The following is a 25,899-nucleotide window of genomic DNA, read 5'->3' on the forward strand; positions in this document are numbered from 1 at the left end:
TTAGAATATTATGTTGTGGCGGAAAGAGGTGGAAAAGAGGAAATCAGGTTGTCCAGAGACAGGTGTCAGATGGGGAATCTCTTTATTCACATCAGCCCTACTAATAACATAGCGTCAGAACCACCAGAAAAACATGTGACCTGCTTCTTATACCTAAGACAGGTCATGTGTTTGTGTTGTGTGGATAGCCTTCACCCTTATCTTGAACTTCAACTATAGTGATTGTGCAGCGCTATGTGTGTACTATGTGTGTGTGTGTGTGTGTGTGTGTGTGTGTGTGGTATAGTTCTCTGTCCCGGCACCCAGATTTCTTCTACTTATTGTAGATTTTTTTTTCTGTGTCATTTAATCAAAAAAGATATTCTAGATTTATTACTTTTCATTGATTACACAAATCTTTCAAACCTATATTTGTTTTCATTAGGATGATTAAAATTAAGTGCAGCTTAATGCTGAGCAACACACAGTTATGTCAGTGGAAAAACATTTCAATCACTTCCTCGTCTGATGTGATGATGCAGAACACACACACAGCTGAAGAGTTTCTTAATGTGCAGCTCTTGCTCTCAGAGACAGTGAGCCTGCAGCCAGCTCACAGGATGAAGGTCTGTGAGTGGAGCTGCGTTTTTGGATTACTCTGCATGCCTGCTGAGGTCGTACTGCAAACCTGGACAGGTGAGTGTGTGTGAGAGAGAAAATTGATAGGTTTGATTTGGAAATGCAAAGTCAGAGCAATTGTGTCACTTGTGCATCTGAAAGCTGTGAAAGCTGTTACTCTGTGAAATGTGTCAAGAGCCACAAACTGCTCACAGACGTCATGTAGGGAGTCAGACAGATCAGACAGTGGAGAAGAACAGGGTTAATTATAAATGTGACCCTTGATTTGAACTGGACCATCTCCATCTGTCTGAAATTAAACCTATTGTGTTTCTCTCTGCTCTCTAGTGTCTCAGGACCCTCACTCTGTCTCTCACTTGAGCGTAAAGTCATCTGCTCGGATTACATGCTCCACATCTCTGTCTAATCCTGTGGGGCTCTACCTGAACAGGTATTTCGATAGGGAAAAAGACGTTCTATATCTATCCCTGCAAGATGGGTTAGTCACCAAGAACGTTACAGCTCCACAGTTCAGAGGCCGAATTGAGATAACTCCAGAGAGGCATAGATCAGGCTTCACATTTACCCTGGACCTGGACCTGCTGGTGCAAGATGACACAGACCTGTATTACTGCACCTGGAGCTGCTTAACAAAGAACCACAAAAAGGAAAGTCAGTCCAGCAACGGCACCCTCATCATTGTCAGAGGTGACAGGAAGCACACATGCGCGCATGCACAGTCTATACATAGTGAAAACTCTAACTTGCTATGGCTTTGTTGTTGTGTCTTGACAGAGTGGGGCTCTCAGGAACTTTGCAATAACCAAATTCAAGATCTGTTCTTGATTATCTTTATTGTGGCAACAAGTGTTTTCCTAATCTGTATTGCAGCACTGATTGTGAGATACAGAAAAGTAAGCATGAAGCAGACTTGTTATAATTTTTCATGAGTACAAGTGGACTCAAAAGCACTAGATTAAACAAAAGTGTTTCTTCATTCCTACAGTTTAGGCGAACCTTCAGACCTTCCAGAGATGCAATACCACCAAGACCTGAAAATCTCCTGTACATCTGCCCTCTGAACAGATCTCTCCAACGACCTCAGCACTTAGCTCAACATAAACCTCGGCACTGCCATTACATGACCACATCTGCTGACACTCTATCTTTGTAATGACTAATGTATGGCCAGAGCGTGCAGCTTGACTCATCAAAAGGTTTTCATTGCCTTTTACACAAATCTGAATATGTGCGCAGAAAATGGACCAAGTCACCACGTCCTGGGCAATTGAGCTGTAGGTGCACGCTTCATGTGAGTGCAGGGATTATGCAACATTTTTATGTTTAACCAGCTGTTTCAAACTGCTTCCTGCTCAATGTGTTTGTTTCCCTTGTGTCTCACAAACAGATTTTTAAGTTTTGTACCTGATTTGATCATTAAATTCAGTTTTCATATATGAAGGTGAACATATGTGTTACATCAGCCGTTCTTGGGTTGTTACACTTATCAGTCTTATCTATGATCTTTGCTATACTGTAGTGACACAGGAAGGACATGCAATTCATGACCAATTTGTGTACAGCAAGTCTTTTTAAGTCACCAGGCTGATTCAGTGCATGCTGATCTCCTCAAGTACATCTTGTTTTTTTTTTTTATTATTTTCCTACAAAGTCTTTTTTGTTGTTGTTGTTTGTTTGTTTTAACTGGAGTTTCTTGATGATCAGGTAAAACGTGATATCATTTAGCTGTTTTAATATCTCACCATTAAAGAATCAAAATGCAATATTTTGAGCCTGACTTTTCTTTCTTGTTCGACTGAAAACTATGAAAAACACCGTTTTATTTCTTGTCACATAAACCGAAGAGACTATGTGTCTCTATGTGTGACTATGTATGTACTAATGATACAGAGTAGGTGCAGGTGATTTGCGCCTGCGGAACACTTCTTCTGGACCGCAGGTTTTCACGGGGACCGAAGAAGGGGTAACACAGCGTGCATCCTTGAAAACGTTATTCGCGTTGAATAAATAAACAAACTGGGGCTCGGGTTGTTAGCATTAGCCTGCTAGCTGAGAGTTAAAGCGGCGGCGAGGCATCGCCGTGCTTCACCTTTGCTCCTGGACTGACACACCTCTGAGGCAGCTATGTGTAGAGGGTCACCAAATACCAAGACCACAACGAACTAGAAGGCTTTTTTTTTTTTGCCTTTTCTCTATTTAAAGCCTGGCAGCCTGTGTATCCAGGAGAAGATGGGCGGTCACGGGGTGCTGCTTCTGCCGGGACTGAGGCGGTGGACCCCGGGAAGGAGCGCTTGGATGAGTCGGCTATGTGGCGGTGAGCTCCGTACCAACATGCCGCCCTGTGTGCTCCTTGCAGGTTTTTCCTGTTCCTGCCAGACACACTTCAGCTCTAAACAGGGGACTTACCCCAGAGCTTTTGGGTCACACCCCATGTTTATAGCGATGGAATGTATCGCACTACCTGACTTGGCGCTACGTGGACGTATGAAATTGAAACATGGTGGATTTTCCAGATTTCACTGCCTACATATAAGACTGACCCCAGCCTTGGTCTTTATACGCGGCTTAATAAAGCATTCTTTCCATTTGCTGATTCTCCAGGTGTACGATTTTCCTCCTGCACGCCAAAGGTGTGTATTGTTGGAAGTGGTCCAGCAGGTTTCTACACAGCACAGCATCTGCTAAAGGTAAATCCCGTTTTGGTGATGTTGGACAATAGAACACCTGACACTGGAAAGACCCCAGATCCCTGTTTTGTTTTGTTTTTGTTTTTTGTTTGTTTGAAATGAAACTAAGGGACAAAAAATAATTGTAAGGTTCGTCCTGGTTCTGCTGTAAAGGAGTAACACACAGACCATCACAGCTTTCCATGTATGGCTCTGTAGCTGCAGACCAGTCATACTGACCTCCAGCTCCCTGGCCTCGCTCACCAGGACAGTACTCACTGTCCAAGGTTGACTTGGCTTCCAGAAAGGAAAATGTTTTGCTGGGAAACCTTGGGTCCTGCCATTCACTTTGACTTGTAGTACTGACCTAAACCTGGTTCAAAACAAGTCCAGCCCTTCACGCGATCAGTAATCTCTCAAGTCAGTGGCCTGATTCACCAATATAATGCTCCCTGCTGAACTACAACAACATTTCGGGAATGTTTGAGGAGGGCACGGGTTAGGATGCACACCTTGAACAATAAATTCAAGGTGTTCAGTTGGCTCCACATTCTCCAGATCTCAACTCAAAGCAAAATCTGTCAGATGTGTTTGACAAAGCAGTCTCATCAGTGGCAGCTCCAACTCACAACTTCCAAGAAAAGATATACAGTCTTGGTGCTAAATGTAATCAGCTAAAGTCATGCATTTTGTTTGAAGTGAGGCCAGACCATCATCTCTTTGGAGAATCTGTTTCTTCTCTTACAAAATATGTAACCAATCCTGTTGTTACAGGCGACAAAGTGCCCTACACACGTTACGTGAAACAATATTTTAATATACTTTGTGAACATAAAACAAACACGCTGATACATGGAGACATTTTGGTTCGCAGTGTATATATGACTGTAGTTGTATATATGTAATTGTGAATCCTGCTGAGCTTAGCATCCAGAATTAGCCTTCAGGATCCTCCTCAGGCCCCCTCGAAAAGTTTCCAACTCTTTGTTAATTTTTCATATAATCTGTTTCGTGTGGTTACTGGATTAAAGAATTATCAGCCTATGTGCACCGCAGTGTTGTTTTGAGCTAATATTCCTAATATTTATGGCATGTATAAATTTCATGGGCAGATTTGCAATAGACTTTGCTGCTTTACAACACAGGTCATCACAATTAGTCAGTTTTCTGAAATATTCATTGCTTTTTTCTTCCCCCACCCTGCCAGACTCATCAAAATGTTCATGTAGACATCTACGAGCGGCTGCCTGTCCCCTTCGGCCTGGTCCGGTTTGGAGTGGCCCCTGATCACCCTGAAGTGAAGGTCTCTGCTCCTGATGACTGTTAAAGAACCAACATTGTTTTAACTCTAAAATTAAGTCTTGTCAGTTGTAATTTTCAGCCCCAGCTGCAGTTTTGAGATGTGCTACTATACACAGAAAACGCAGGACTGCTATAACAATACTTTCCTCTCAGGTGCTTTTCTTTCTCTACTTCTTTCAGCGCACAAGGCTTGAAAACAAAAGAACCTGTTTATGAATTATTTTGCAGCAGCAGATGATGATGAAAGGTGTATCCTGGAAAATATTTCCAGTATAATGCCTCAGGTTATTTTCCACAGACCATAGAAACTCACCACTTAAGAATATGAATAGGTTTGTTGGCCAATCAAAGGAAGCAATCAAACCAGATGAGGTAGAGCAACAATGTGAAATCGCTCTGGAGGTCAATCAGGGCCTTACGTGTTTTACTGTGAAACCTGCTGCAGTGGTAAGAGTACAACACAGAGGAAGTGAGACTGATTTCTGATCTCTATTATGTGTTCATGTGTGCCAGGTCACTTGAGATTTCAATATTCAGATCCTCAACAACAACCACTGCTTCCCACAAGGTGAAAGATTTGTGTTATATATCAATTAAATATGAAGCAAAGAACAAAAACAATCACTGTGAGAGACTAACAGCAGGAAATTAGGAAAATCTATTGTAAAGCTCAGAAAGATTAGGAAAAAATTAAAACAGCAAGTGATGTTGAGGTAGTCACATTGAAAGGCTCCATGGAAAGAATGTTGTGTGGCATGAAATGGTACTCTCAGGTTTTCCTTGTTTTTCCTCAGGCTATGAGGTGAAAATGACAGCAAGAAAAACCTACGAGTGACAAACGATGACAGCTCACGCTCAGGCTGATCTCTGTTTATATTGATTAATCAGCTGATTGTTTTCTAAAGCAGTAGATTAGTTTTTGTTTTGCGAAATATTAATGGGGAGTGAAAGCTCAATTTTACAATTTTCTAAGGCATCTTTGTTTGAGCAAGAATCTAAAATCCAGAAATGTCAAAAATTGCTGCAGAAGTGCAATAAACTAAAGAACTGGACCAACAAATAAAAAATGAGTGGAAATAGTGAAACAGCTGAAACGTTGTTGCCTGGTGTATACATGTAGTAACACATCATTTTTAATTATTTCTTATCCTCAGAATGTTATCAACACATTCACACAGACAGCCAAACATTCACGCTGTCGTTTCTATGGCAATGTGAATGTGGGGAAGGATGTGAGTGTCGGTGAGCTGAAGCAAGCCTACCATGCAGTTGTACTGGTGAGTATATGAATAGATCATGCACTGCCTTCACCACAAGTGACCTTTAGCTGATTCTGCAAGTTTGTTTTCTCTCAGAGCTACGGGGCAGAGGGGAACAGGAGTATGGGAGTACCTGGAGAGGGTTTGGCCGGTGTGTACTCTGCGAAAGACTTTGTGGGCTGGTACAATGGGCACCCCAGTTGTAGAGAGGTATTCACAGTCTAAAATTGCTATGTCATCTGGTATTCCTACTTGTACTTTCTGTTCTGCTCCTTTATCAGCAGATACTAGTTTCTCTTGAATGTGTCTGTTTAGCTGAATCCAGACCTGAATTGTGAAACAGCAGTTATTCTGGGACAAGGAAATGTGGCCCTGGACGTAGCAAGAGTCCTGCTGTCTCCCATTGACATTTTAAAGGTGAGACAGACACAGCCTGGGTATTTAAGATGTACTGTAGAGATATACATAAAATAAAAGTGCAAAGCAACCAAAAGGCATCAGCTTGGATATATGAAGTACATGAAAGATTCAATCAAGAAATTAGCGATGGCATTTCTCTCATCTTCAGATCTGCTAAAATAAAGATGAGAAGAAAGTCAGACTGATATTCATAGTTAATTATTAAACTTTGAAATTGCTGCACAAACGAGTTCCTCTGCAGCGTTTACAGGAATTTCTGTGCTGTCAATAACTCTTGCTATTTTAGAGCAGCGAAGAACCGGTTTCCCACAAAAAGAGAAATTGTTACAGAGAAAAGTCCCATCAGTAAACACAGACATACTTCAGTATGTCGGGCTTTGATTGCATCAGTGAATATCTCAGTATGTAAGGCTTCAATCCATTACAACATATAAAGATATCTGGATTTAGGGTTTTTACTAATGGTGTTGGGGCACGGGGGTATACACTGGTAGAATAAAAACATTTAGAATTAGTGGTTGAGAGGTATCCACTGATGTAATTCAGCTGTACACCAGAAGTAAACAAATAGCAGTACAGTAGCCTGAGTGTGTCAGGTACATCTTCACATGTCATCTGTGTAAATATACAACATTAAAAATTCATGCTTTGAGGAAAAAACATTCACTCTATCTGAGGAAAACCTGTTCTACACCACAAAGCTGTTGAGGAGGTGTCATGTAATGTTTTGTATGGCATTGCAGAAGACTGACATCACCCAACCTGCACTGGAGGCTCTGGTCCGGAGCCAGATCCGGAGAGTGCTGATCGTGGGAAGGAGGGGACCAGTACAGGTTGCTTGCACAATTAAGGTGTGTACAAGGGAAAGTTTTGAAATAACTGTAACTTTTAAACCTAAAGTATTAAAAGATCTGGCACCGTCTGCTAACCTAACTCACGTCAGGCAAGTTTCAGTTCAAGATCTAGTCTAGGAGACATCATTATCAGGGTGGCAAGACAGCATAGTGGTTAGCACTGTTGATCCACAACAAGAATGTTGCAGCTTCGGTTCCAGAGCCTAGAATTTGCATGTTCTTTCCGTGCCCCTGTGGGTTCCCTTCGGGTTCTCCGGTTTCCTCCCACTGTCCAAAGCCATGCATGTTGAAAATAATTGGTTGTTCTAAATTGTCTGTAGGTGTGAGTGTGAGTGAGTAGTTGTACTCTGTCTGTCTCTGTATGTTGGCCCTGTGATGGACTGGCGACCTGTCCAGGGTGTAATGTGAGCTTGGATTGGCTCCAGCACCCCTTGCGACCCAGAAATAAGCAATTGAAGATGAATGAATGAATGAATGAGACATCATTATCATCTAAAGGTTAAAGCCTTTTACTAAATTGTGCATTACAAACATTTCACCTTTGACAGAATGCACTTAAAGGGTGGGTGCAAAATGAGTAATTAATAGCAACCTTGCTTATAAGATGAGCCTTTCATGTTTCATATATGGGTGTACATGTCATAATTAAATTATATCTGATTATAATTTACATTTATCCACCATCAACCAAAACTATCTTCACTGTGCAAGAGGCAGAACCCAATAATCATTGTCTGATGGCAAACCTGAGTACATGTCTTTGTGATGGGACACCTCTTCCCTGACCCACGCCATGAATCAAAATATGAAGTGATGTTTATTTGGTAAGTGGAGTCAGTCTTCTTGAGACATCTAACACTGTCTCCTAAGCAGAAACAGGAAATGGTTAATATATGTGATGATGCTACCTGTGTGGTCAGACTGAAGTGAATTAGTTCGTCTCAATATGAAAGCTGCTACTTCCTGTTCACAGGCTTCAGTTTATCTGAAGCAGCAAGTGCTTTTTCCTGTCACATGTAAAAAGGACTTGTGATTCATCTTTCTTAGAGCAGCCGTGATAAGTGATCATTGTCTGATTGTGATGGCTTGGTCATGTCAAACCTGGTCATTAAAAAAAAAGTCCAGGTGCTCTGTTTGATCACCTGGTTGGTCAGCATTTGGTCACAGTGTTTGATCAACCAGATGTGTGTTTGAATCCAGCGAAGGTTCTTTGTTGCTTCATCAGCCGTCCCTTGACCAGCTCTCTTCCACAGTTAGGTTCACATGGCTCTGCTGTCATTGAAGTTGGTGGAATGCCCGATGTAGGGACCTGACTGCTCAGATGTATATCTGTAGGATAGTGCTCACATGATTATCCTTGTTTGTACACTGTTAGTGTGACTATAAGAATGAAGCAGAAGGAGCCTTTTAAAGTCTGCAGTGACTCTCTGACAGACCTGTTGTTTCCTGTGTAGCTGAGTCGTCAAAGCTCTGCTTTTCTTCTCTACAGGAGCTCAGAGAAATGGTGAACTTGCCAGGAACCAAATCTGAGATGGTGGAGGCTGATTTTGATGGAGTTACTGAGGCCCTTAAAGGTACAAGATGTCCTCTTTAGTCACTTTACTGAAAGAGCAACATGTCAAAGTTCCTTTTGGTTGTGGCTGAGAAATTGAGGTTAATAGGTCGAGTATGTCCAGTATCTACCAACCTGTACAGACAACTGGAGATAGATGTTGAAACGATGCAAGGCCACTTCCTGCCCATGCAGTCCCCTTAAAGTGTAATTTTGTGTGAAGGAGAAGCAGAGAGGGCATGAAATTTAATATAAAGCAAAACGGCCAACTTCACAGATCTGCACTGACACATATGTGGACATCACATTGTGGGTCATCTAGATCGTGATACTACATTTTTTTTTTTTTTTTTTTTTTCTACAAGGGCCTTGTGTCCATATATGAGGCCATTATACTTCCACTTAGTGGTGGCAGAAGAGTATAATACATTATAGGTTAGATTCAAGATGACCAACAACACACCCGAAAGAGAAATTAAAAAATTAAGTTCGGTTCTTAGGAGGTTAAACATTTTGAGAGTTCATACATACATACCAACAATCAGTGACGTTTTTTTTCCATTCCTTCCTCAAGCTTACAACTTGTGGCAAAGAATGTGATCTTATTTACAAACAGGTGGAGTAAAGGTGTGTTCATTTATTTATGGTTAATTATGGGAAGGAAAATGGGGCTTGTGCGTGTGTGTACAGTTAATGAAAAGAACATCAAACTCAATCATGTAAATGCAACCTTTGTAACTCCTCCCGAAAAAATATTTTATTTATTTTATTTTATTTTTTGCCTTCATCTAGTTTTCAGCAAGAGTCTTCAGCGTTTTAGGTTCCACTGGTGCAGGTTAGAGGTTGTGTCCTTGTCCTTGTCTGAGACACAACATTGAGCAGATGAGTCTCTTCTAGTTAAAACAACTTTCTGCCGCTCAGGGCCAACTCTGAGCCTTGATCTGGCAGAAGTCAGAAACACTGAGTGGAGGATTACTATAAGTGAGTGTGTGTCTGCGTGCGTGCGTGCGCGTGCGCGTGCATGCGTTTTAAAAAGATAATTTGCATGACAAATGTTGACTGGTTCATGGTTACAATAAGCTACAGGAAGTCTGAAATGTGTTCCAAAACAAGCTGAGGTTTCTGATATGACATTAATTTGACACCTACACACTTTTTCCATGTTGACTGATGGAACAAAAAACAACCTCTCAGACATACTGATTTTAACAAATTTTAGATGTTATTAGATGATGTGAACAAGCTCACAGCGAAAAGTTTTAGTTTTTAGTTTTCACTAAATCAGCAATGGAAATGTTTGAAATCTTTTCAATCAAATTTATTTTGACGGTGGGAGGAAACCAGAGTCACTGGATGGAACTTGCACAGAAATGGGGAGAACATGCAAACTCCATACAGAAAGGCCCTGTGAAGCTACAGCACTAACCCCATCCCACCATACTGCCTCAAAACAGTATCAATATTGCCAAGGTGGTCATAATGTTGTGGCTGAGTTGTGTAAATATATACAACCTGACATCCCTGCAGGTCAAAGATCAGAGTTCGTTCCTTCTGTAAATGTAAGATGAAACCTTTGAGATGATCCCAGCGCAGACAGATTTTCACTCTGTGTCAGATTTACCTAGGCCCAGGAAGCGTCTGACAGAGCTCCTGTTGAAAACGGCCTTGGATACCCCGGGAGATAAGGAGCAGCAGCGGCGTCACCAGGCTTCCCGCACATGGGGCTTTCGATTCTTCCGGAGCCCCAGCGAAGTCCTCGCTGACGCTGACGGAAACAAAACAGTTGGCATCCGTTTGGCGGTCACCAGACTGGAGGTAAACAGGATTTCATGTAGCTGAATGCAGCTGCTCGGCACATGGGCTGGATTGAACCTAGTTTCCTGGGTGTGACCAGGGTTCAGGCGAGGGGGCCAGGGCTGTGCTCACTGGAGAAGTAGAGGATGTGACCTGTGGCCTGGTCATCAGCAGCATCGGCTACAAGAGCCATCCCATCGATCCCTCTGTGCCTTTCGACACCCGCAGGGCCGTCATCCCAAACACCATGGGCCGCGTTAAACAAGCTACAGGTACTGCCCACAGAATGATACACACGCATATGCAGTCAGATCAGATCTTTACCCAAGTCCATGTTTCCTTCAGGGCTCTACTGCAGCGGCTGGCTGAAGACCGGTCCCACAGGGGTCATCGCCACCACCATGAATAACAGCTTCGACACAGCACGGTCCTTGGTGGAGGACATGGAGTCAGAAGCACTGGATCTATCATCTGTCAAGACCGGTTCAGAAGTCATCAGTGCTCTGCTGGAGGAAAGAGGTATGCACCAGTGGGCACCAAATACTCCGGTTAGAGAACCTTTGTTTGATCAAGTGTTCGTGACTTTTGCTGAAAACTCAAAAGACACACAACAAAACAGCTGCTTCATCATGCCTTCACTGTCTCACCCGTCCGTGTTCTCTCCGTTTGTGTGGGTAACATGTTTGTAGGAGTGAAATCAGTGAGTTTCTCAGACTGGGAGAAGATCGACAGTGTGGAGATGAGCAGAGGTGAAGCCTCAGGAAAGCCCAGAGAGAAAATACTGACTGTGGAGGAGATGATCCAAGTGGCTCGGACATGATGCAGGACAAGAACCTGGTCTCGGAGGGAAACAATTCTGCTATTGTAAATGGGGACCACAGCCACATGCATCGATCAGATATTAAAAATATTGTTATTCAGGACGAGTCCACACGCAACAAGCTCCCTGTTGTTAGAGTTAGCACTTGGTTCACCTGAGTCTGACATTGACCAAACTGTGCTGCCATTTAAGTGCACAAGAGCAAAAAATATGTATCCATCCACAGATGAAAATAATATTGAATAAATAGACAATCCTTTTGTATTGGAATGACTGCTACAAACCACAGGGTCTAGCCTTGGTAAAAGACCTAACACCAGCGACCTGATCATTTAGCTCCAGTGAATAAGTGTGAGACTCTGAGCAACAGGATGCATTTGAAGTTAATTTAAGGACTGCTGCAGACCAGCCTATCACACTCACCATTTATCTGTGGCCTGGTCTTACAGTGTGACAATCAGACAACTTGACAGCAGCTGGAAGAGGTGTTAGCTGGGGGTCCTGAAACAGACTCAGGTCCAGGTGTCTGTCTGTTGGCTAGTAGTCTTTATGGAGCCTGACATTGACCCCTCGTGGTTTTTATCATGGGCATGTTTACTTCATAACAGAACTTATTATCAAGGTGACCACATACTACAGTTTGTCAGAATGCAAATTCATTTTGAGCCGTTTTATGAATGGGGATGTGGAGAGAGGGGTGGGGGGGATGTGGAGAGAGAGAGAGGGGGGGTGGCGGTTAGGAGTCGAGCTGGGGACCTCAGTATGACAACATGGTACGAGACAACAGCACACCCAGATCGGTTCAGTTCAGCTCTTACACAAACCAATCACAATAAAAAAAAAAAAACAAAAACTCATGATCCTTCATTATACACTGGATCACAAAATAGAAAAACAATATTCAAAGCTCTAACAGTTACAGAACTCCATACATGTTGGAAAAAAGAAAGACATTAAAAGGAAATCACACACTTGATTCAACTTCCAGTTTTCTTCTGTGAAGAAATTATGATTATGGTGCTACAGGGGATTGTTCTTTTCATGCTTCCCTCATACTCTATGAACAACAGCTTATCTATCACAGCTGATGAGATTTCCTCTGAACTGTTTGCAACAATGTGAATTTATGTGCTGTGATTAGGTTCCCACATCTTCCTGTGGTTGCCACCATGCATGCATAGTGCAGACTGCTTTTGATCAAAAGTGACTGATTTTGTACAATGAGCAGAAAGGAAGAATTCAGAAAAAGCAAACGCTGTGTTCAGTGTGTCTCCAGTGCCACCAAGTGGTAAGAAAAGCAACTGCAGGTGTCCTTCCAACCACTAAGAGTTAGCAGTAATGATAAGAAGGATTGACCCTTTTCTGTGTTTTTTTTTTTGTTTTTTTTTGTGTGTGTTTCATGGTGTGACTATTTCCATATCGGACATGAGACTCTTCACATGTGAGTCTGTCTCCCCTGTTACAGTGAGAGCTGGAGTTCATCCCAGACTGTAAAAGCAGATATAGATTCTCTGAGTTTCTTCCTTCGTTATTCAGTCACCCACACAGCAGTGAAATATAAATACGCATACTCATGAAATATATACACATCTGGACTAAAACAAATTGGTGGTGGGTGAAGTGTGTCAATGCTGATCAGTCTGAACATTCAAATCCAGACACTCATCTGATCATTTATGACCCAACAGTGAAGATTCAATTAGTGGTAATGTAATTTATTATTAATAATCACTTAAAGCTGCTTGAAGTCTCCAGCACTAATTCACTCCCTTTCATCGTGACTTGTGAAATCACAGCTTGACCATCATCACCACCACCCTCATGACAGCATGACGTTGTCAAATTCATGAGCACAAGTCACGTGATCAGTATATTCCGTAGGTTTGCTCCTTTCCATCTCTGTATCTGTCCAGGTAGCGTAGCGGCTGTCGATGGGGGAATTTGACCTGAGGAGGGTGATACACTGGAGGCCTGATGAACTCAAACACTGGCTCCCTCATGTCTGCAGGACCACACACAAAGTACGCAATCAATATACAACTCATGTGACGTGATCTAAATGCACATGGGAGCTAATGCGACTCACTCAGTGTGTGGTGGAAGGTGTTGGTGACAGACTCGTCCCATTGGCTCTGGAAGAAGGCCACGCCCACAGGTGTCATATGGTCTTGGTGCCGCCGATAAAAATCCTGCGTCTTAAAGGTACGTTCCTCCAAAGAGAAGCTGCAGAGGGGAGTGAACACACTGATGTCACACTCTTCATCTCTCTGTGTGCACTGTTAAGAGTCGCAAAATTTTGGGAATTTTCATCAAAGTTGAAAATTTTCTATGGGAATAAACCTGGAATGTACATAATTGAAGGTTTGACTTTAACAGGAAACTTAAATGTAGCTTGGGAAAATATGGGAAACCAATCCCAGCTCACACTGGGTGAAGGCGGGTTACACCCTGGACAGGTCGCCAGTCCATCACAGGGCCAACACACAGAGACCAACAAAAACTCACACTCGCTAGGGAAAACAGATTGTGATAACCTAAACTATACAGTATTATCCAGCAGCTTCCTTAGGGGATATTGACAGTGTGGCTCACCATGGTGACGGCCTAACATCCTCCTGGAAGCTGATAGGCCCCTCCTGCTTGAAGAGCACATAAATGTAGCGGTGGAAGCCTGTTCCTCTGGCAGGGAAGGGGGGAAGGTAGTGACACAGTTCGTCTCCAGCCTGGACTGCTCCACCTGGGATGTTTCCCCTGCACAGACACACGGTCACGTGATCACACTGGTCCCGTTTGGTGGGTTCCCGTCAGTTTGATAACAGCAGGTGACAAATTTTTGGGTATTCTATTAAAATCTATTTAAAGTGAATTTAGAGTCAATGATAGGTAAAACATGTTGAATGTTTTCCATGATCTCACATTTACACCTGTGCTCTCCAACCTGGACACTGATATGTTGTAAACAGTACACTTTGGAATCTATAGTTCCTTTACTCTGATACTACCTGAATACCCCCAGAAGGGTCAAACGACCAACCCACTCTTTCATAGACCTATAAAATATGTTGCACTTACACCAGCCAGTGGACATATTCTGCCTCATTGTCCTGAAGGTGCTCATCTGAAACAGAAGATTTAACACGGTCAATGTTGACAGTCTGTGAAGTGAAAACAGGAAGTGATTCTGTGAAAACGAGGCTGACCTGGACAAGTGAGAAGAAGTGTCCACAGGGAGCCCTCCTCTGCATTAAAGCTGACTTGAGGGGCAGAGGTTGCCTGGAAAAAGGAAACAAAAAGAGAAGGACAGCTCAACCCAAAGGCTTAGTGAGTCCTAAATAAGATGCTGTGAAACTCACAGTCCATTCACTTACTTGAGTTGGTGTCATCCTATTCCCAAAATGCACTTGGTCACTATTGTCCTTGCCATAGTGGACATGGAGAAAGACCTGGGGAAAGAAGTGTGCCATGGGAAAGAGGTCTTTGAAGACTCCATAGTGCTCCGCCAGTCTCTTTATTTGAAACGGAGCAGTAGTCTTCTCCCAGGTCTCCTGCACCCGGTCCAGAGGGATCTTAACTGGGGGGTGAGAATAAAGAAAAGAAGGTGAGCCAACCATTGTGTTCACTTGACATTAAGTAGTTAGTTTGTGGGGCTTCGTATGAGCTCACATGTGCGCAAACGTGTCATCCTCTCCAGCTCAGCGTTTTTCTTATTGTCCTTTATCACCTGCCGTCGCTCCCTCACCTCTTTGGTCCTGGAAGGTCGACATAAAGGCAGCCCGATGTCCACGAGCTCTGCATCTGAACAACACTACACTTTACCACATGGCACTCAGAGGAGTCACTGCCAAGAACTTAAATCCTCTCATTCCTCACCATGATCAGGATCGGCTTGTTCCATGTAGGCCCTGTAGGTCTTCCACCAGACCGGTTGCTTCTTGGCCTCCTCAGCTCGTCTCAAGTAGCGAGTGTAGCTGCGGTATCTCTCCAGTGACTTCAGGTTCTGAAGGTCAAGCTCTTCATTAGGCATTGGACCCAGGGGACGTGCCCGTCTGCACAGGACCACTGTCACAAGGAAACACTCCAGAGGTTAGAAAGTCATGTCTCTGTGTTTCTCTTTCTCCTATGCAGCCATTTCATTTGCTTCAGTTTTCTACACTCACAGGGAGTGATTGGCTTTGGAACATTTACAACTTACCCGTCGACTTGTGTACATTTTTCACACCTGAAATCATCTTCCTGTTTATTCGATATATTCTTTAAACTAACCCTAACCCTAAATGACAACACACTAAAGTCAATTTAACCCTTTAAGATTGGCGGGAGGGCCGACTTTCCCATTTGAATGTCTATTTTTAAATGCCAGTAGAATTGCAACCAAATAAGATGGAGCAATATTTTTTTGTAAACAGTGTATTTTAATGAACATGCCATCTTTTTGTATATTGCTCAGAATGTTCATTTTATTTTCGTTTTCGGTACAGTCTATAAAAATGAGTGTATCTCAAAAATTCAGCAACGAACATGCTCAAAATAAATGTGCAACTTTTTTACATTTACAATTTTGAGGGATACAGTCACACCATTTCTGTATTTGGGAAAATATGGTTTTGTTTTGTTTTTTTTTTTAGATTTTTTTGTGGTTTATTACATTTTCTAGCAACGTATTTAGTTAAAATAGATATAGGTCATGACATATTATTAAAATTTGGACTCTAATGATTGTTTTGATGTATAGCAAATTAAAATATTCCAAAAATAAAAATGGCACCACAGCATGTAAAACTATAAAGGTATGGCGGACTTCTCCTGTGGTAGGTGATATAAGGTTAAATATTAGACTGCTTCTATGACTTCGGCACTAACAGATTGAAGAGGCCAGAACACTAAGCAGTATTCGATTACCCGACTAAGACTGAATTTAAAAGCAGTTGGATGGAAACCGGGTGATAGATGGCAAGATCGCGATCTGGTTTCATATCTCACGTTGCAGAAATAGTTTAGCTTGCCCATCAAGTCCTTAAGTACACGTTAAATTGTCACATTTCCTACAGAATCCGGTGAGGAGATTTCTCCTGAAGAACGGACCGCGTTTACAAGAATTCGCTTTAACCGCACACACACGACGAAAGTCGGGATCACTCCTTAGTGTAAACCCGCTTTAACTCTGTACCACCAGTACAGTACCTGATGTGACAAACGTCCTGGCATTGTTGACCGCTAAATCTGTCCCAGTCCGCAAAGCAGCGGTGCAGATCGTGCGCAGCGCCATGTTGGAATTAGGCTTTTTTTTTTTTTTTTTTTATACGGTGGCCGAGAGGAGCCAAACGCAACCGAGCTGTCTGACTTCTTCGCTTTTAACACAACTGACTGACCTGAGTCAAACAGAAAATGTATATCGCTCTCTGTGGTAGATGAATTAAAATACTTCTGGTGCAATTCTTTCTGCAGAACTAATCTAACATTAGTTTTAAGGCACGGTTTAACGAGTGAGAGACAGTAAATGCAAAGGAGAAAAGTATTATATTTCTGTGCTCTTCCAAAATTTCCCGTCAGAACACGAGGGCGTTATTTTTGCGTGTGACGTCAGCAGGGCAGCCCGTCAGACGGTCTCCAGTGTTCAGGTAGATGCTCTGTCTGTAGATGTGGTAAGAACAGACGTTGTGTAGTTTTTGTGTTGTGTCTGGAGTGTATTTGTTAAAACCGTCTCAACTATGTCGCCGCCGTTTGACCAGACAGGCTCGCTGTCCCGGTCTAATGTTAGCTCTGCTCCCAGGCTAAGTCCATGTTGGAGCTAACGTTAGCGCTGCTCCCGGGCTAAGTTAATGTGGGAGCTAACGATAGGTTACAGTCTCCACTGCTGCTCGCCGGCCTCTAGTTGTAGGCAGTTTCGTTTTTATTCGAACGCAATCATTTTTTTTATGTGTGTGTGTGAGTGAAAGGTTTAAATGTGAATAGGTTTGACAGTGACAGATACGTCCTGGGACCTTTCTCATCAGCTCCATCCTCTCATGCGTCCTCTGTCCTTCTAGAGGTATCTGGTCTGTCCTCAGAAATGGAGTCTCAGAATGCAAACCTGACCTGCGCGATCTGTCTGGACCGGTTCCGGTACCCCACGACCATCCCATGTGGACACACCTTCTGTATGAAATGCATCAACGTGCACTGGGACACCCAGGACAAGGCTGAAATCAAACCCCAGTGCCCCATGTGCAATGAGCAGTTTGACAAAAGGCCCGTCCTCAAGCGTAACGTGTCTCTGTCGGTCCTGACAGAGGCCGGAAACAGCAATGCCCCCTCCTGCAGGGAGTCACTGATGAGAGGGGGTGAAGCCGTTAAAGCCATGCTGCTGTGTGATCGCCACAAAAAGCCTTTGGTATATTACTGCAGGCAGGACAAGATGTCTGTGTGCTGCGAGTGTGGCATCTCAGAGTGTGCTGCCCATGAGAAGGTACTGCTGGAGGCAGAGAGGGAGAATCAGGAGGTACAGTAATACAAAGACGCCACACCTGTGTGACACAGAACCAGATATTCAATGTTTGTCCCTCATCACAAGGTGTAAAACCTCCTGTCTACAGCTGCTGCTGGAGAGGAAGAGTAAAGAGGTGGTGAAACTGATGGAAGAAACAGAGAAAAGTATCAGAGACTTGGCTGAGAATATTAGTCAGGCAAAGGTAAGGTCCTGATTAACCTGTTCTTATGTGAAAAGGCCCCTTTGCCCTGAATAGACTAATCTGACCAGCATATTTTATCTTATGTCACTGTTCTCTTTCTGACTTGCATCATAAATGAAGCTTGATACATGTTGTGTACATAAGTTTCTTGGGCTCACAGAGTCAGATGTGTGATTCTGTGTTGTCTGTCAATAGGTGACTCTTCAGCAGACCTCGGCCTGGGTCAACGTCAAGTTCTCCACCCTGATGAAGGTCCTGGTGGAGAAGCAGCAGGCTACAGAGCTGTTCATCGAGCAGCAGAAGGAGGCCGCCATCACTGAGGCAGAGGCCCGGCTGGCTGAGCTAGAGGAGAACGCTCAGAGACTCCGACAGAGCCAACAGCAGATAGAAACTCTCTATCAACTCCCTGATACGGAGCTCATCAAGGTCTGAGCTGCTGCTGTCTCTGCACTGTAGGGTTTCTGTCGCACCATCTCTGCTATAAAAAAAAGTCATTCAGAACCAGTTTACTTTCAGCTTCGTCAATCTGCTGTGTGAGCTACAGGCTCAGGCTGGATGTGGTTGGGTAGGTCACCTGTCCAGACCAAGCGTGCATTCAGGGATCCGAGATTAAAAAAAAAAAAAAAAATCATCATCATTGAATGAATGCCCTCAGGGAATTTGTATTACTCCAATAACTTAAATGACAAAGACATTCACATCCACATAGGACAGCTGCAGTCTCTTGTAATTTGTGGAGACATTAAAATGGATTGTTAAGAGTTGTCTTCAACAACACATAATCAATGTTGACACTACAACAGAATCAATGAGAATGAACAGAATTTAACACAACTATTCTGTTGTTTTACTGTAAGATAACAATACGACTTCTACACACATGCATACTCAAACATCTGGTCTGTATCTGTGCCAAAGCTGTGCTTTGTGTTGACCCTCCATATTATCCTCTCACAGGAGTCCACACTCATAGAAGTTCCAGGCTTCAAGGACACCCCCACAGACGTCACTCCCAACCTTCAAGAACGGTTAAACGTTGTCACAGATGTGTTGTCCCGGATCTCCAAGCTGGTTTCTGAGGACCTGGAGAAAGCTGTGAGCACAGCAGTGGGACAGGAGAAAGACGGTAACCTGCTCACTGTCTTGACAGTCAAATCTGGTCCTTCCTCTGTCTAGGTTCTGTATTCTCACTCTTTTCCCTGCTTTCTAGGTTCTCCTCAGGATAAGAGGCCAATCCTCGCCGTGGTTCCGAGTCCAGCCGCACCATGCCACCCTGGTGGGAAGGAAGGCCTCAGTGCCTGTACGTCTCCTGTTCTCTTTTCTTCTCTCAAGTGAGATAAGCATCTGTGATTGGATGATGGGGATTACAAATAGAGAAAAGGTCACAATGTGAGGTCAAAAAGGTCATACAGTCTCAGTCAGATCAAATTGACTGCCCCAGTTCTGAACTCCAGGCTCCAGTCACTGACCCCTGTAGCATCCTGTTTTTCTTTTTTATTGTGTCTGTGTTCCACTTGTTTAACTCGTAAAAATCACTTTCTGCTTCGTCTGTTTAGACCGATGCTCTTTGACCTTCGACCCCCGTACAGCAAACGGGCACCTGTTTCTGTCCCAGGAGAACCGGAGGGCGGAGCACCTGACCTCTGGACCACGGACCGTCCCACCTCACGAAGCCCGCTTCGATCACACCTGGCAGGTGCTCTGTTTTCAGGGCTTTACCCACGGACAGCACTACTGGGAGCTGGAGGTGTCCAAGCCCTGGGCCTACCTCGGGGTAAACACCTGTTTACTGTTAGTGGATCATGACAGGTCAGCTCCGTCACGCAGGCTCTGGATATAACTCTTACTAATTTACCAGGGTCATGACATATTATTAACATTTGGAATCATTTACCAGGGTTGCTGAAATATACAGTTCAGGTTTTGTTTACCTTCTTCTGTTCAGTGTCTTTATGAGTTCAAAAATCTTTAAATGGACCAACGACAGGCTGTGAGCAATAGCATTAATAATATTTCTGCTGCTTATAGCCTGGATACTGGTCAGATTCTGAAAGATTTTGGATAGGGCTCACCCTGGGGGGACATAAAAGACATGAGACATGCCTGCTGTGCCACATACCATACAGAGCACTATATTGTCTGAAACAGATAATTAATATACGGAAACATGTATTAGGTTAGAAATAACTCCCACCAATGTAAAAGGTCTGAGGGAACCAAGCTTACAGAAAACTGAATATCTGAATCCCCCAAAGATGTCATGGATACCAGTTTTATGGCTGGAATGGGCCATCCTACAACCAGGGCAAGCCTACAAGCATCCCAGTATACAGCAGTCTGGGACCACAGACTGCTACTGGAAAAAAACATTTTGGTTATGCTGTAGATTTTCCCTGCTACATTTAATTTCTGGTGTCCAGAGTTGCAGATTGAAATTGAGCCCAATAGAGAACCAATGTAATGTCCTAACTTAGTCACGTGACATCTAACTTCAGCTCTCTGAACACTTAATTGCTCTCAGGGACCCCCTCCATCATTGGTGGAGCTGGATCCTCAAGGTTTCCTCCATGTTCCACATAACTCGCTTTCATCCTATGCCCCACCTCTCCCAGGTAACCTATGAGGCGATTCCCAGGAAGGAGAAGGGAAAGAGGTGCATGGTGGGAATGAACGAGCTCTCTTGGAGCCTGCAACTGGATGAGCATCAGCTAAGTGCCTGGCACAATGGCCGCAGGGAGACCCTGGTTGGCCATTCACAGCACAGTCGCATCGGGATGCTGCTGGACTACGAAGCAGGTACGCTCACCTACTATGGAGACGGCCAAACCAGGCTCCACGCCTTCCACTGTGCCTTCACCCAGGAGCTGTTCCCTGCATGCTGGATAGGTGAGGGGGTCAGTATTACCCTCTGCTCTACATGAACTGACTGAAGAGGAGCTCAGTGGACAGACTCAGCACAAATGACTCCTCCCTCCAACACTAACCACTCACATGTAACAAAAACAAACGTAGCAACAGGTCTCAGCGTCTAGTTGTTTTTTCTCTCTCTTTCTTATAAATTTAGATCAAATTCTGCTCCTAGTAGAGATTCATTAACATTAGTGTTGACACATTCAACATACACTTGATCCAGTCTGTTCCTCTGACATGAAGACGATGATGATGATGATGAAGAACACCTCCTGGGTCAGTTTGTAAACAGAGAAAGGAGCCTGTTCCCCCTGACTTTATTTACACACTTCACCTTTTTAGTTCCAGTTAAAGTCAAGAAGAAAAAAAGTGAAAATAATCCTGATAAAGTTTTTCATCTCAGGTCAGAAGCCAGAGGTCAGACAGATGTGAGCCAGTTAATCCATTTCATGAAGACAATGAGCTCTTAAGGTACAAGCCAGATGTTACCGCTAACATCATGAAAGCACAACTTGCCTGTTGTGAGTGAACCTGTGATGATTTGATGAACTTCAGGTTTGTTTGTTTTTTTTTTTTTATCATGAGCACTTAAAAAGCAGAGCTGTGAACCCTGAGGCCGCTGACAAAGAACAAACTACTGACCCCTCCTTGTTATTCAGATACTCAGTGTAGAACAAAAAGACCTTTCAACATGAATCATCGTTTAATAAAATCATCAGCTGATTGTGGGGTTTTTTTCCTCATTTTAATTTTCAATAAATTAGTTTGAAATAAACAGACTTCATTATCTTCATTATAATACAGAGCAAACAACTGTGCAAGTGCAGAGATCAGCCACAGATACAGGAATAGATTAGTGACACAGGAAGGAAGAGCAGAGCCCAGATCAGATTTAGATTAGGACCACAGACATCTCTTGGTCTAGGTCTTGTGTTTGACTCTGAGAGAGATGAAGCAAGCTGTTGGAGCAGCATGAAAAAACAGGAAGTGACATTGTTGGTTGACCACTCTGCTCTAATCTGTCCTGGCAGTTCACCAACCACCACTACCACCAGCCCCTTTCTGTTCTAATCCAGAATGAGGATTCACTTTCAGGGCCTGAGGCTGCTGTAATCTGGTCCTCATCTACTACAAATAACAGACCCCCCCTCCCCCCAGGTTAGCGTGGAGAAAATACCTTATTTTAAAGTCCAATGTGTTCACGACAGGGGAGCCAAAGAGGCCTCTCTGCTCCACTGCTCCAAATAAACTTGTGTGCTGAGCAGACAGGATCAGACCTGAACCCATGTTGCCTGATGAAAACTTTCCTGGTCAATCTCAGGTTTCTGACAATACATCTCATTTTCATCAGAGCTGAAGAGGAGGAGGAGGAGAAAGATTATATTAACTATTAACAAGAATGAAAAAGGTTAGGCTACGGTGGGACAAAGATGGAATGAGAAAAGGGTGAGATCAAAGGGAAGGAGGGGAAAAGAGCATGAACAGGGGATCCAGTAGGAGTGATTGTCACACAGGTCTACTGGGTCTTCTTGTCCTCTGGAGGGGAGTAGGGAGGAGGTTTGTCCTACAGAGAGAGAGACAGTGTGACTGGTTCAAGCTGCAGCAGTAGGACAACCTACAATGATCCTCTATCATTATTACTATCATCATTAGAGACGTACAGATGTAATAATTATACTATTCATTAATTAGCTTCTCAAACTGTTTCATAAAGGAAACAGGAAACAGTAACTTTTGCTACATGGTTTCATGTGTTGATGAAATCTCTATTAAATGTAATACAAGCCAATCAGTGTTTAGATCGTATTAAATGTCTTGCCATAAAACACTTCCTCTTAAACTGTTTAAGTCAAAAAGGAAAGAGGAGCCGGCGGAGCCCAGAGTGAGGAAGATGGAAGGAACTCACCTGCGGCAGGTATACGTGTGTCGGAGGCAGCGTGGCACAGCTGGCACTCGCTGCTGCCTCAGCTGCTTTGGCCTCAGCTGAGACAAAGGTTGGGACTTTGATTAGATATGGTCTTCATATCAATTCCTTCAGCACACCAAGCTTCTCCACAAAAACCCAGGAAGTAGCTCATGATTTAGTTTTTCTCAAAAGTTTCACACTTGCACACACAAAACAAGTTGTTGTTCAACAGAACTTAAAAAAAAAAAACTGTCATTTTTAAGCTATGTATTCATTGAAACGGATCATTTGAAAAGCAGTCATTGTGGACATTATGGCCTGACTGATCTGATTGAAGCACTGCAGCGTGTTTACAGGTTAGAACTGACATCTGTATTCATGAGGTGGTCTGAAGACCACAGAGTTAGGGTCAGGCTGAAGTATCACTCTTCCTGAGACTCACCTCCTGCAGAGGAGGGCAGGTCTGGGTCATGTGGTGGCTGCTGGCCTAGTGGAGCAGAGTATGGAGGTGGGGGGATGTACGCAGCAGAGGCATCGAACGCTGGTGGGCTGGGGTAGATTCCACCTGGGTGGCAGGAACACACACATGCTGCTGTGAACACCGGATCTGTGTGTGACATGACCAATGATAACAGCTGCATGACATCTTCTACCTGGAGGAGGTGGGATTGGGTAGGAGTAGCCAGGTGGAGCCCCAGATGGATACATGCCATTAGCAGGGGGAGGGGGACAGGCGTAGGCTCCGTTGGCCATGTAGGGGCATCCACCAAACCCAGCAGTCACTGGCTGGCCTCTGGATGCTGAGATACACACAACAGAAGGATGAACAATTCAGCGTGTCAGCGCTGAAACGACAAACCAGAGTGAGTGAGCTTTGTCTTCATACCCTGAGCGGCCACCTGCAGCATGTACTGTCCAAACTCTATGGCTCCTCCAGCGGCAAAGATCAGTTTGAAGGTAGCACTGCCCTCCCAGCCACCTGTAGGTATAATCATGCCCAACTCCACTGTAGTTATGATGTATTGTCACAGAAAACCCTGCTCCTGTAATCTGGACAACACAAAGCTGCACAGACTCACACCTACCTCCAGGCTCTGCATTGATGGTGCCCTTAACGTAATTGGCTCCCAGTACAGGTTGTTTGATCTCACAGCCCTTCATCAGGTAGAACGGCATCATGAACGACCGCAGTGCATCCTGACTTTTAGCCAGGAAGATCACCTGAGGAGAGAAAGGCAAATAAGATCATCTCAGCATACACTCCCACAAACACTGCCAGTTAGTTGCTGTCAGGTTCTCGTGTATTTGATGTCAGCAGGGACAGTCGTGCCTCAGCGTGAGGCTGTGGTTACATAAAGATGCAGAGGCATGGCTTGTGTCTCACCCTGTATGGAGTCAGGTAGACGCTTCCCTTCTTGCTCTTTCTGAAGGCTTCAGGCAAATTGTCTGCATCACAGAACACCAGCTCCACATTCTCATAGTTCATCAGCACACTGGTGATAGAGGCACAGGACAAGACAAAACTATCTGAGCATATATTTGTCCATGATATATCACAGTGACTGAAAAATACAGCATCATATGTTCCTGCCTGTACCTGTACATAGGACCTGACCTGACCTCATCCCCTCCTCCCACTCTTATTCTCTCCCTACTCTACCCAACTATTCTACCCCCCTATATAACAGTCTGTCGCCAAGTGCTTGCTCATCGGGGGATCTGTTGGGCCTCTTTAAATCATTTTATAAAGAGTTTGGTCTAGACCTGCTCTATATGTAAAGTGCCTTGATGTAACTTTGTTATGATTTGGTACTATGTAAATAAATCTGATTTGATTTTGATTTGATTTGAATAATAACATATTCCATACTTACATAACATGCATAATGTATATATAACAGCTTAAAGGTGAGCTCATCAGGTTATTGGCCCATGACTTCCTGGCAGTAAACAGGATCCCAGTAACAGGATTAAACTTTGGTGCTAAGTGTGATTCTTCGTGATTACGCTCCAGTGTGTTCTAGGAGAGTCTGACTCTGAGACAAACAAACGTTTCATGACAGAGCAAGTCGGTGAATAGCCGTGGACACAGCAAAACAGCAACGCTCTTCCGAAATGAAGTTTTTGCGCCCACCAAAACACGGGTTGTGATCACGTGTCTCCACGGCTGACTGCAGTGATGATGTAACAGGTTGAAGGCCATATTATTTAGGCTGCACGAACATCCCATCGTGAAACATGGCGCCGCGACAATCAGCGTGTCCTCCACGGCCAGCAGGTGTCTCTTTGTGGACCTGATGTTGTGGGACACTGACAATCGGTCTGTCTTCAGCACGGCTCACATGTGACGTCATAAGCCTGCAGCCAACAAGCTAACAGATGCTAAAAGTTGTCGTGAAGTTGGCATCAGTATCGCCGTGATGTGTGCATTAATACGTGCCCCGGGTTTGTAGGGTTGCCGTTAACGGCCATACGTGTTGTTCATTTTACGATGACGTGTCTGTGACGTCCCCCGCGGAGAGAGCCGTACCTGTCCGTCTGTGTAACGGGAGCTGCTCGCTAACATGTCAGCGCCGCCATCGTTACCTCTCACTGTTGTTGATGATGACTCCGCCGGCCTCCGAGTGGTTCTGGTTCAGGGCCATGTCCGCGGGCCTCCGGACTCAGACTGGAAGAGGACGGGCTGTGGAGGAGCGGGCCTTTCCCGCTGCGCTGGACACGGAGGGGAGATGCTGCTGGAAGGCTCGGTGATGCACCTGCTCTTCCGCGTCTACGCCCACAACGTGACGTCACGCAGCCGGAACCGATGAGAGCGGCAGGAATAAGAAGCAGGTTTTATGGTTGTGTTTATTAATATACAGAAACGGTAAAACTAATCGGGATTAACAATAACAATAACAATAAGAAGGAGAAGAACAGCAACATTTATGTAAACAATACTAGCAATATATTTACAAATATATAAAAAAAAATATTTTAATCCAGTACCCCGCAATCCTGCATAGATAAGCGCGATTTTATGATTATGATTACGACATTGATGATTGTTTTTATTGTTATTAGTAGTATTACTAGACACTTTATTGCTGTTGCTATTATAACTACAGCACGACTGGGGACATGTTTTAAA

General features: G+C 43.9%; 5 protein-coding genes across 8 annotated transcripts; 3 read left to right on the plus strand and 2 right to left on the minus strand.

Moving 5' to 3' along the window:
* Nucleotides 1-547: 547 nt before the first annotated feature.
* On the plus strand, nt 548-2,378 carry LOC115060221 (uncharacterized). Its single transcript, XM_029528097.1, has 4 exons — nt 548-675; nt 946-1,305; nt 1,393-1,511; nt 1,604-2,378. The coding sequence occupies exons 1-4, from the start codon at nt 600-602 to the stop codon at nt 1,769-1,771; spliced, it is 723 nt and encodes a 240-aa protein (XP_029383957.1). The 5' UTR covers nt 548-599; the 3' UTR covers nt 1,772-2,378.
* A 214-nt stretch (nt 2,379-2,592) lies between these two features.
* Nucleotides 2,593-11,963, plus strand: fdxr (ferredoxin reductase). The gene is made up of 12 exons (XM_029527943.1): nt 2,593-2,932; nt 3,220-3,305; nt 4,492-4,587; nt 5,741-5,863; nt 5,942-6,055; nt 6,161-6,262; nt 7,009-7,116; nt 8,609-8,693; nt 10,287-10,486; nt 10,566-10,737; nt 10,811-10,984; nt 11,155-11,963. The coding sequence occupies exons 1-12, from the start codon at nt 2,848-2,850 to the stop codon at nt 11,283-11,285; spliced, it is 1,476 nt and encodes a 491-aa protein (XP_029383803.1). The 5' UTR covers nt 2,593-2,847; the 3' UTR covers nt 11,286-11,963.
* A 657-nt stretch (nt 11,964-12,620) lies between these two features.
* Nucleotides 12,621-16,582, minus strand: mrpl38 (mitochondrial ribosomal protein L38). Of its 2 annotated transcripts, none has more exons than XM_029527945.1 (9): nt 16,467-16,582; nt 15,156-15,344; nt 14,949-15,074; nt 14,654-14,856; nt 14,486-14,558; nt 14,358-14,403; nt 13,878-14,036; nt 13,372-13,508; nt 12,621-13,287 (listed from the first exon to the last, which is right to left on the minus strand). In XM_029527945.1, exons 1-9 carry the CDS (start codon nt 16,549-16,551, stop codon nt 13,151-13,153), a joined length of 1,155 nt encoding a protein of 384 aa, XP_029383805.1. In that variant the 5' UTR covers nt 16,552-16,582; the 3' UTR covers nt 12,621-13,150. The 2 variants fall into 2 exon arrangements, with proteins under 2 accessions (XP_029383805.1, XP_029383804.1); XM_029527944.1 differs by having other exon boundaries at nt 14,949-15,080.
* Nucleotides 16,583-16,840: 258 nt separating this feature from the next.
* Nucleotides 16,841-21,632, plus strand: trim65 (tripartite motif containing 65). 2 transcript variants are annotated; one of them, XM_029528480.1, is made up of 8 exons: nt 16,841-16,903; nt 17,312-17,763; nt 17,858-17,953; nt 18,149-18,379; nt 18,911-19,079; nt 19,164-19,253; nt 19,510-19,727; nt 20,566-21,632. In XM_029528480.1, exons 2-8 carry the CDS (start codon nt 17,335-17,337, stop codon nt 20,872-20,874), a joined length of 1,542 nt encoding a protein of 513 aa, XP_029384340.1. In that variant the 5' UTR covers nt 16,841-16,903; nt 17,312-17,334; the 3' UTR covers nt 20,875-21,632. The 2 variants fall into 2 exon arrangements, with proteins under 2 accessions (XP_029384340.1, XP_029384341.1); XM_029528481.1 differs by having other exon boundaries at nt 19,510-19,762; nt 20,566-20,673.
* Nucleotides 21,544-25,534, minus strand: wbp2 (WW domain binding protein 2). Of its 2 annotated transcripts, XM_029528482.1 has the most exons (8): nt 25,356-25,534; nt 24,154-24,262; nt 23,855-23,990; nt 23,656-23,748; nt 23,423-23,569; nt 23,212-23,334; nt 22,770-22,846; nt 21,544-22,427 (listed from the first exon to the last, which is right to left on the minus strand). In XM_029528482.1, exons 1-8 carry the CDS (start codon nt 25,412-25,414, stop codon nt 22,380-22,382), a joined length of 792 nt encoding a protein of 263 aa, XP_029384342.1. In that variant the 5' UTR covers nt 25,415-25,534; the 3' UTR covers nt 21,544-22,379. The 2 variants fall into 2 exon arrangements, with proteins under 2 accessions (XP_029384342.1, XP_029384343.1); XM_029528483.1 differs by lacking the exon at nt 21,544-22,427 and having other exon boundaries at nt 22,815-22,910; nt 25,356-25,414.
* Between the last annotated feature and the right edge of the window lie 365 nt (nt 25,535-25,899).

This window comes from Echeneis naucrates, chromosome 19 (assembly GCF_900963305.1).
Source record: "Echeneis naucrates chromosome 19, fEcheNa1.1, whole genome shotgun sequence".
NCBI classification, from domain to species: Eukaryota; Metazoa; Chordata; class Actinopteri; order Carangiformes; family Echeneidae; genus Echeneis; species Echeneis naucrates.

What these genes read in the sequence shown, in the direction of transcription:
- LOC115060221 (XM_029528097.1), top strand. Translation starts at nt 600, where the DNA reads ATGAAGGTCTGTGAGTGGAGCTGCGTTTTTGGATTACTCTGCATGCCT. An exon ending in CGTACTGCAAACCTGGACAG is followed by an intron (nt 676 to 945) that starts GTGAGTGTGTGT and finishes TCTGCTCTCTAG; the next exon opens with TGTCTCAGGACCCTCACTCT. An exon ending in TGATTGTGAGATACAGAAAA is followed by an intron (nt 1,512 to 1,603) that starts GTAAGCATGAAG and finishes TCATTCCTACAG; the next exon opens with TTTAGGCGAACCTTCAGACC.
- fdxr (XM_029527943.1), top strand. Translation starts at nt 2,848, where the DNA reads ATGGGCGGTCACGGGGTGCTGCTTCTGCCGGGACTGAGGCGGTGGACC. An exon ending in CAGCACAGCATCTGCTAAAG is followed by an intron (nt 3,306 to 4,491) that starts GTAAATCCCGTT and finishes CCACCCTGCCAG; the next exon opens with ACTCATCAAAATGTTCATGT. An exon ending in TGGCGGTCACCAGACTGGAG is followed by an intron (nt 10,487 to 10,565) that starts GTAAACAGGATT and finishes GGGTGTGACCAG; the next exon opens with GGTTCAGGCGAGGGGGCCAG.
- trim65 (XM_029528480.1), top strand. Translation starts at nt 17,335, where the DNA reads ATGGAGTCTCAGAATGCAAACCTGACCTGCGCGATCTGTCTGGACCGG. An exon ending in AGAATATTAGTCAGGCAAAG is followed by an intron (nt 17,954 to 18,148) that starts GTAAGGTCCTGA and finishes GTCTGTCAATAG; the next exon opens with GTGACTCTTCAGCAGACCTC. An exon ending in AGTGGGACAGGAGAAAGACG is followed by an intron (nt 19,080 to 19,163) that starts GTAACCTGCTCA and finishes CCTGCTTTCTAG; the next exon opens with GTTCTCCTCAGGATAAGAGG.
- mrpl38 (XM_029527944.1), bottom strand. Translation starts at nt 16,551, where the DNA reads ATGGCGCTGCGCACGATCTGCACCGCTGCTTTGCGGACTGGGACAGAT. An exon ending in ATAGGATGACACCAACTCAA is followed by an intron (nt 14,559 to 14,653) that starts GTAAGTGAATGG and finishes TCCTTTTTCCAG; the next exon opens with GCAACCTCTGCCCCTCAAGT. An exon ending in GATGTTAGGCCGTCACCATG is followed by an intron (nt 13,509 to 13,877) that starts GTGAGCCACACT and finishes TCCCCTCTGCAG; the next exon opens with CTTCTCTTTGGAGGAACGTA.
- wbp2 (XM_029528482.1), bottom strand. Translation starts at nt 25,414, where the DNA reads ATGGCCCTGAACCAGAACCACTCGGAGGCCGGCGGAGTCATCATCAAC. An exon ending in TCTACCTGACTCCATACAGG is followed by an intron (nt 23,991 to 24,153) that starts GTGAGACACAAG and finishes TTCTCTCCTCAG; the next exon opens with GTGATCTTCCTGGCTAAAAG. An exon ending in CCTGCCCTCCTCTGCAGGAG is followed by an intron (nt 22,847 to 23,211) that starts GTGAGTCTCAGG and finishes CCTTTGTCTCAG; the next exon opens with CTGAGGCCAAAGCAGCTGAG.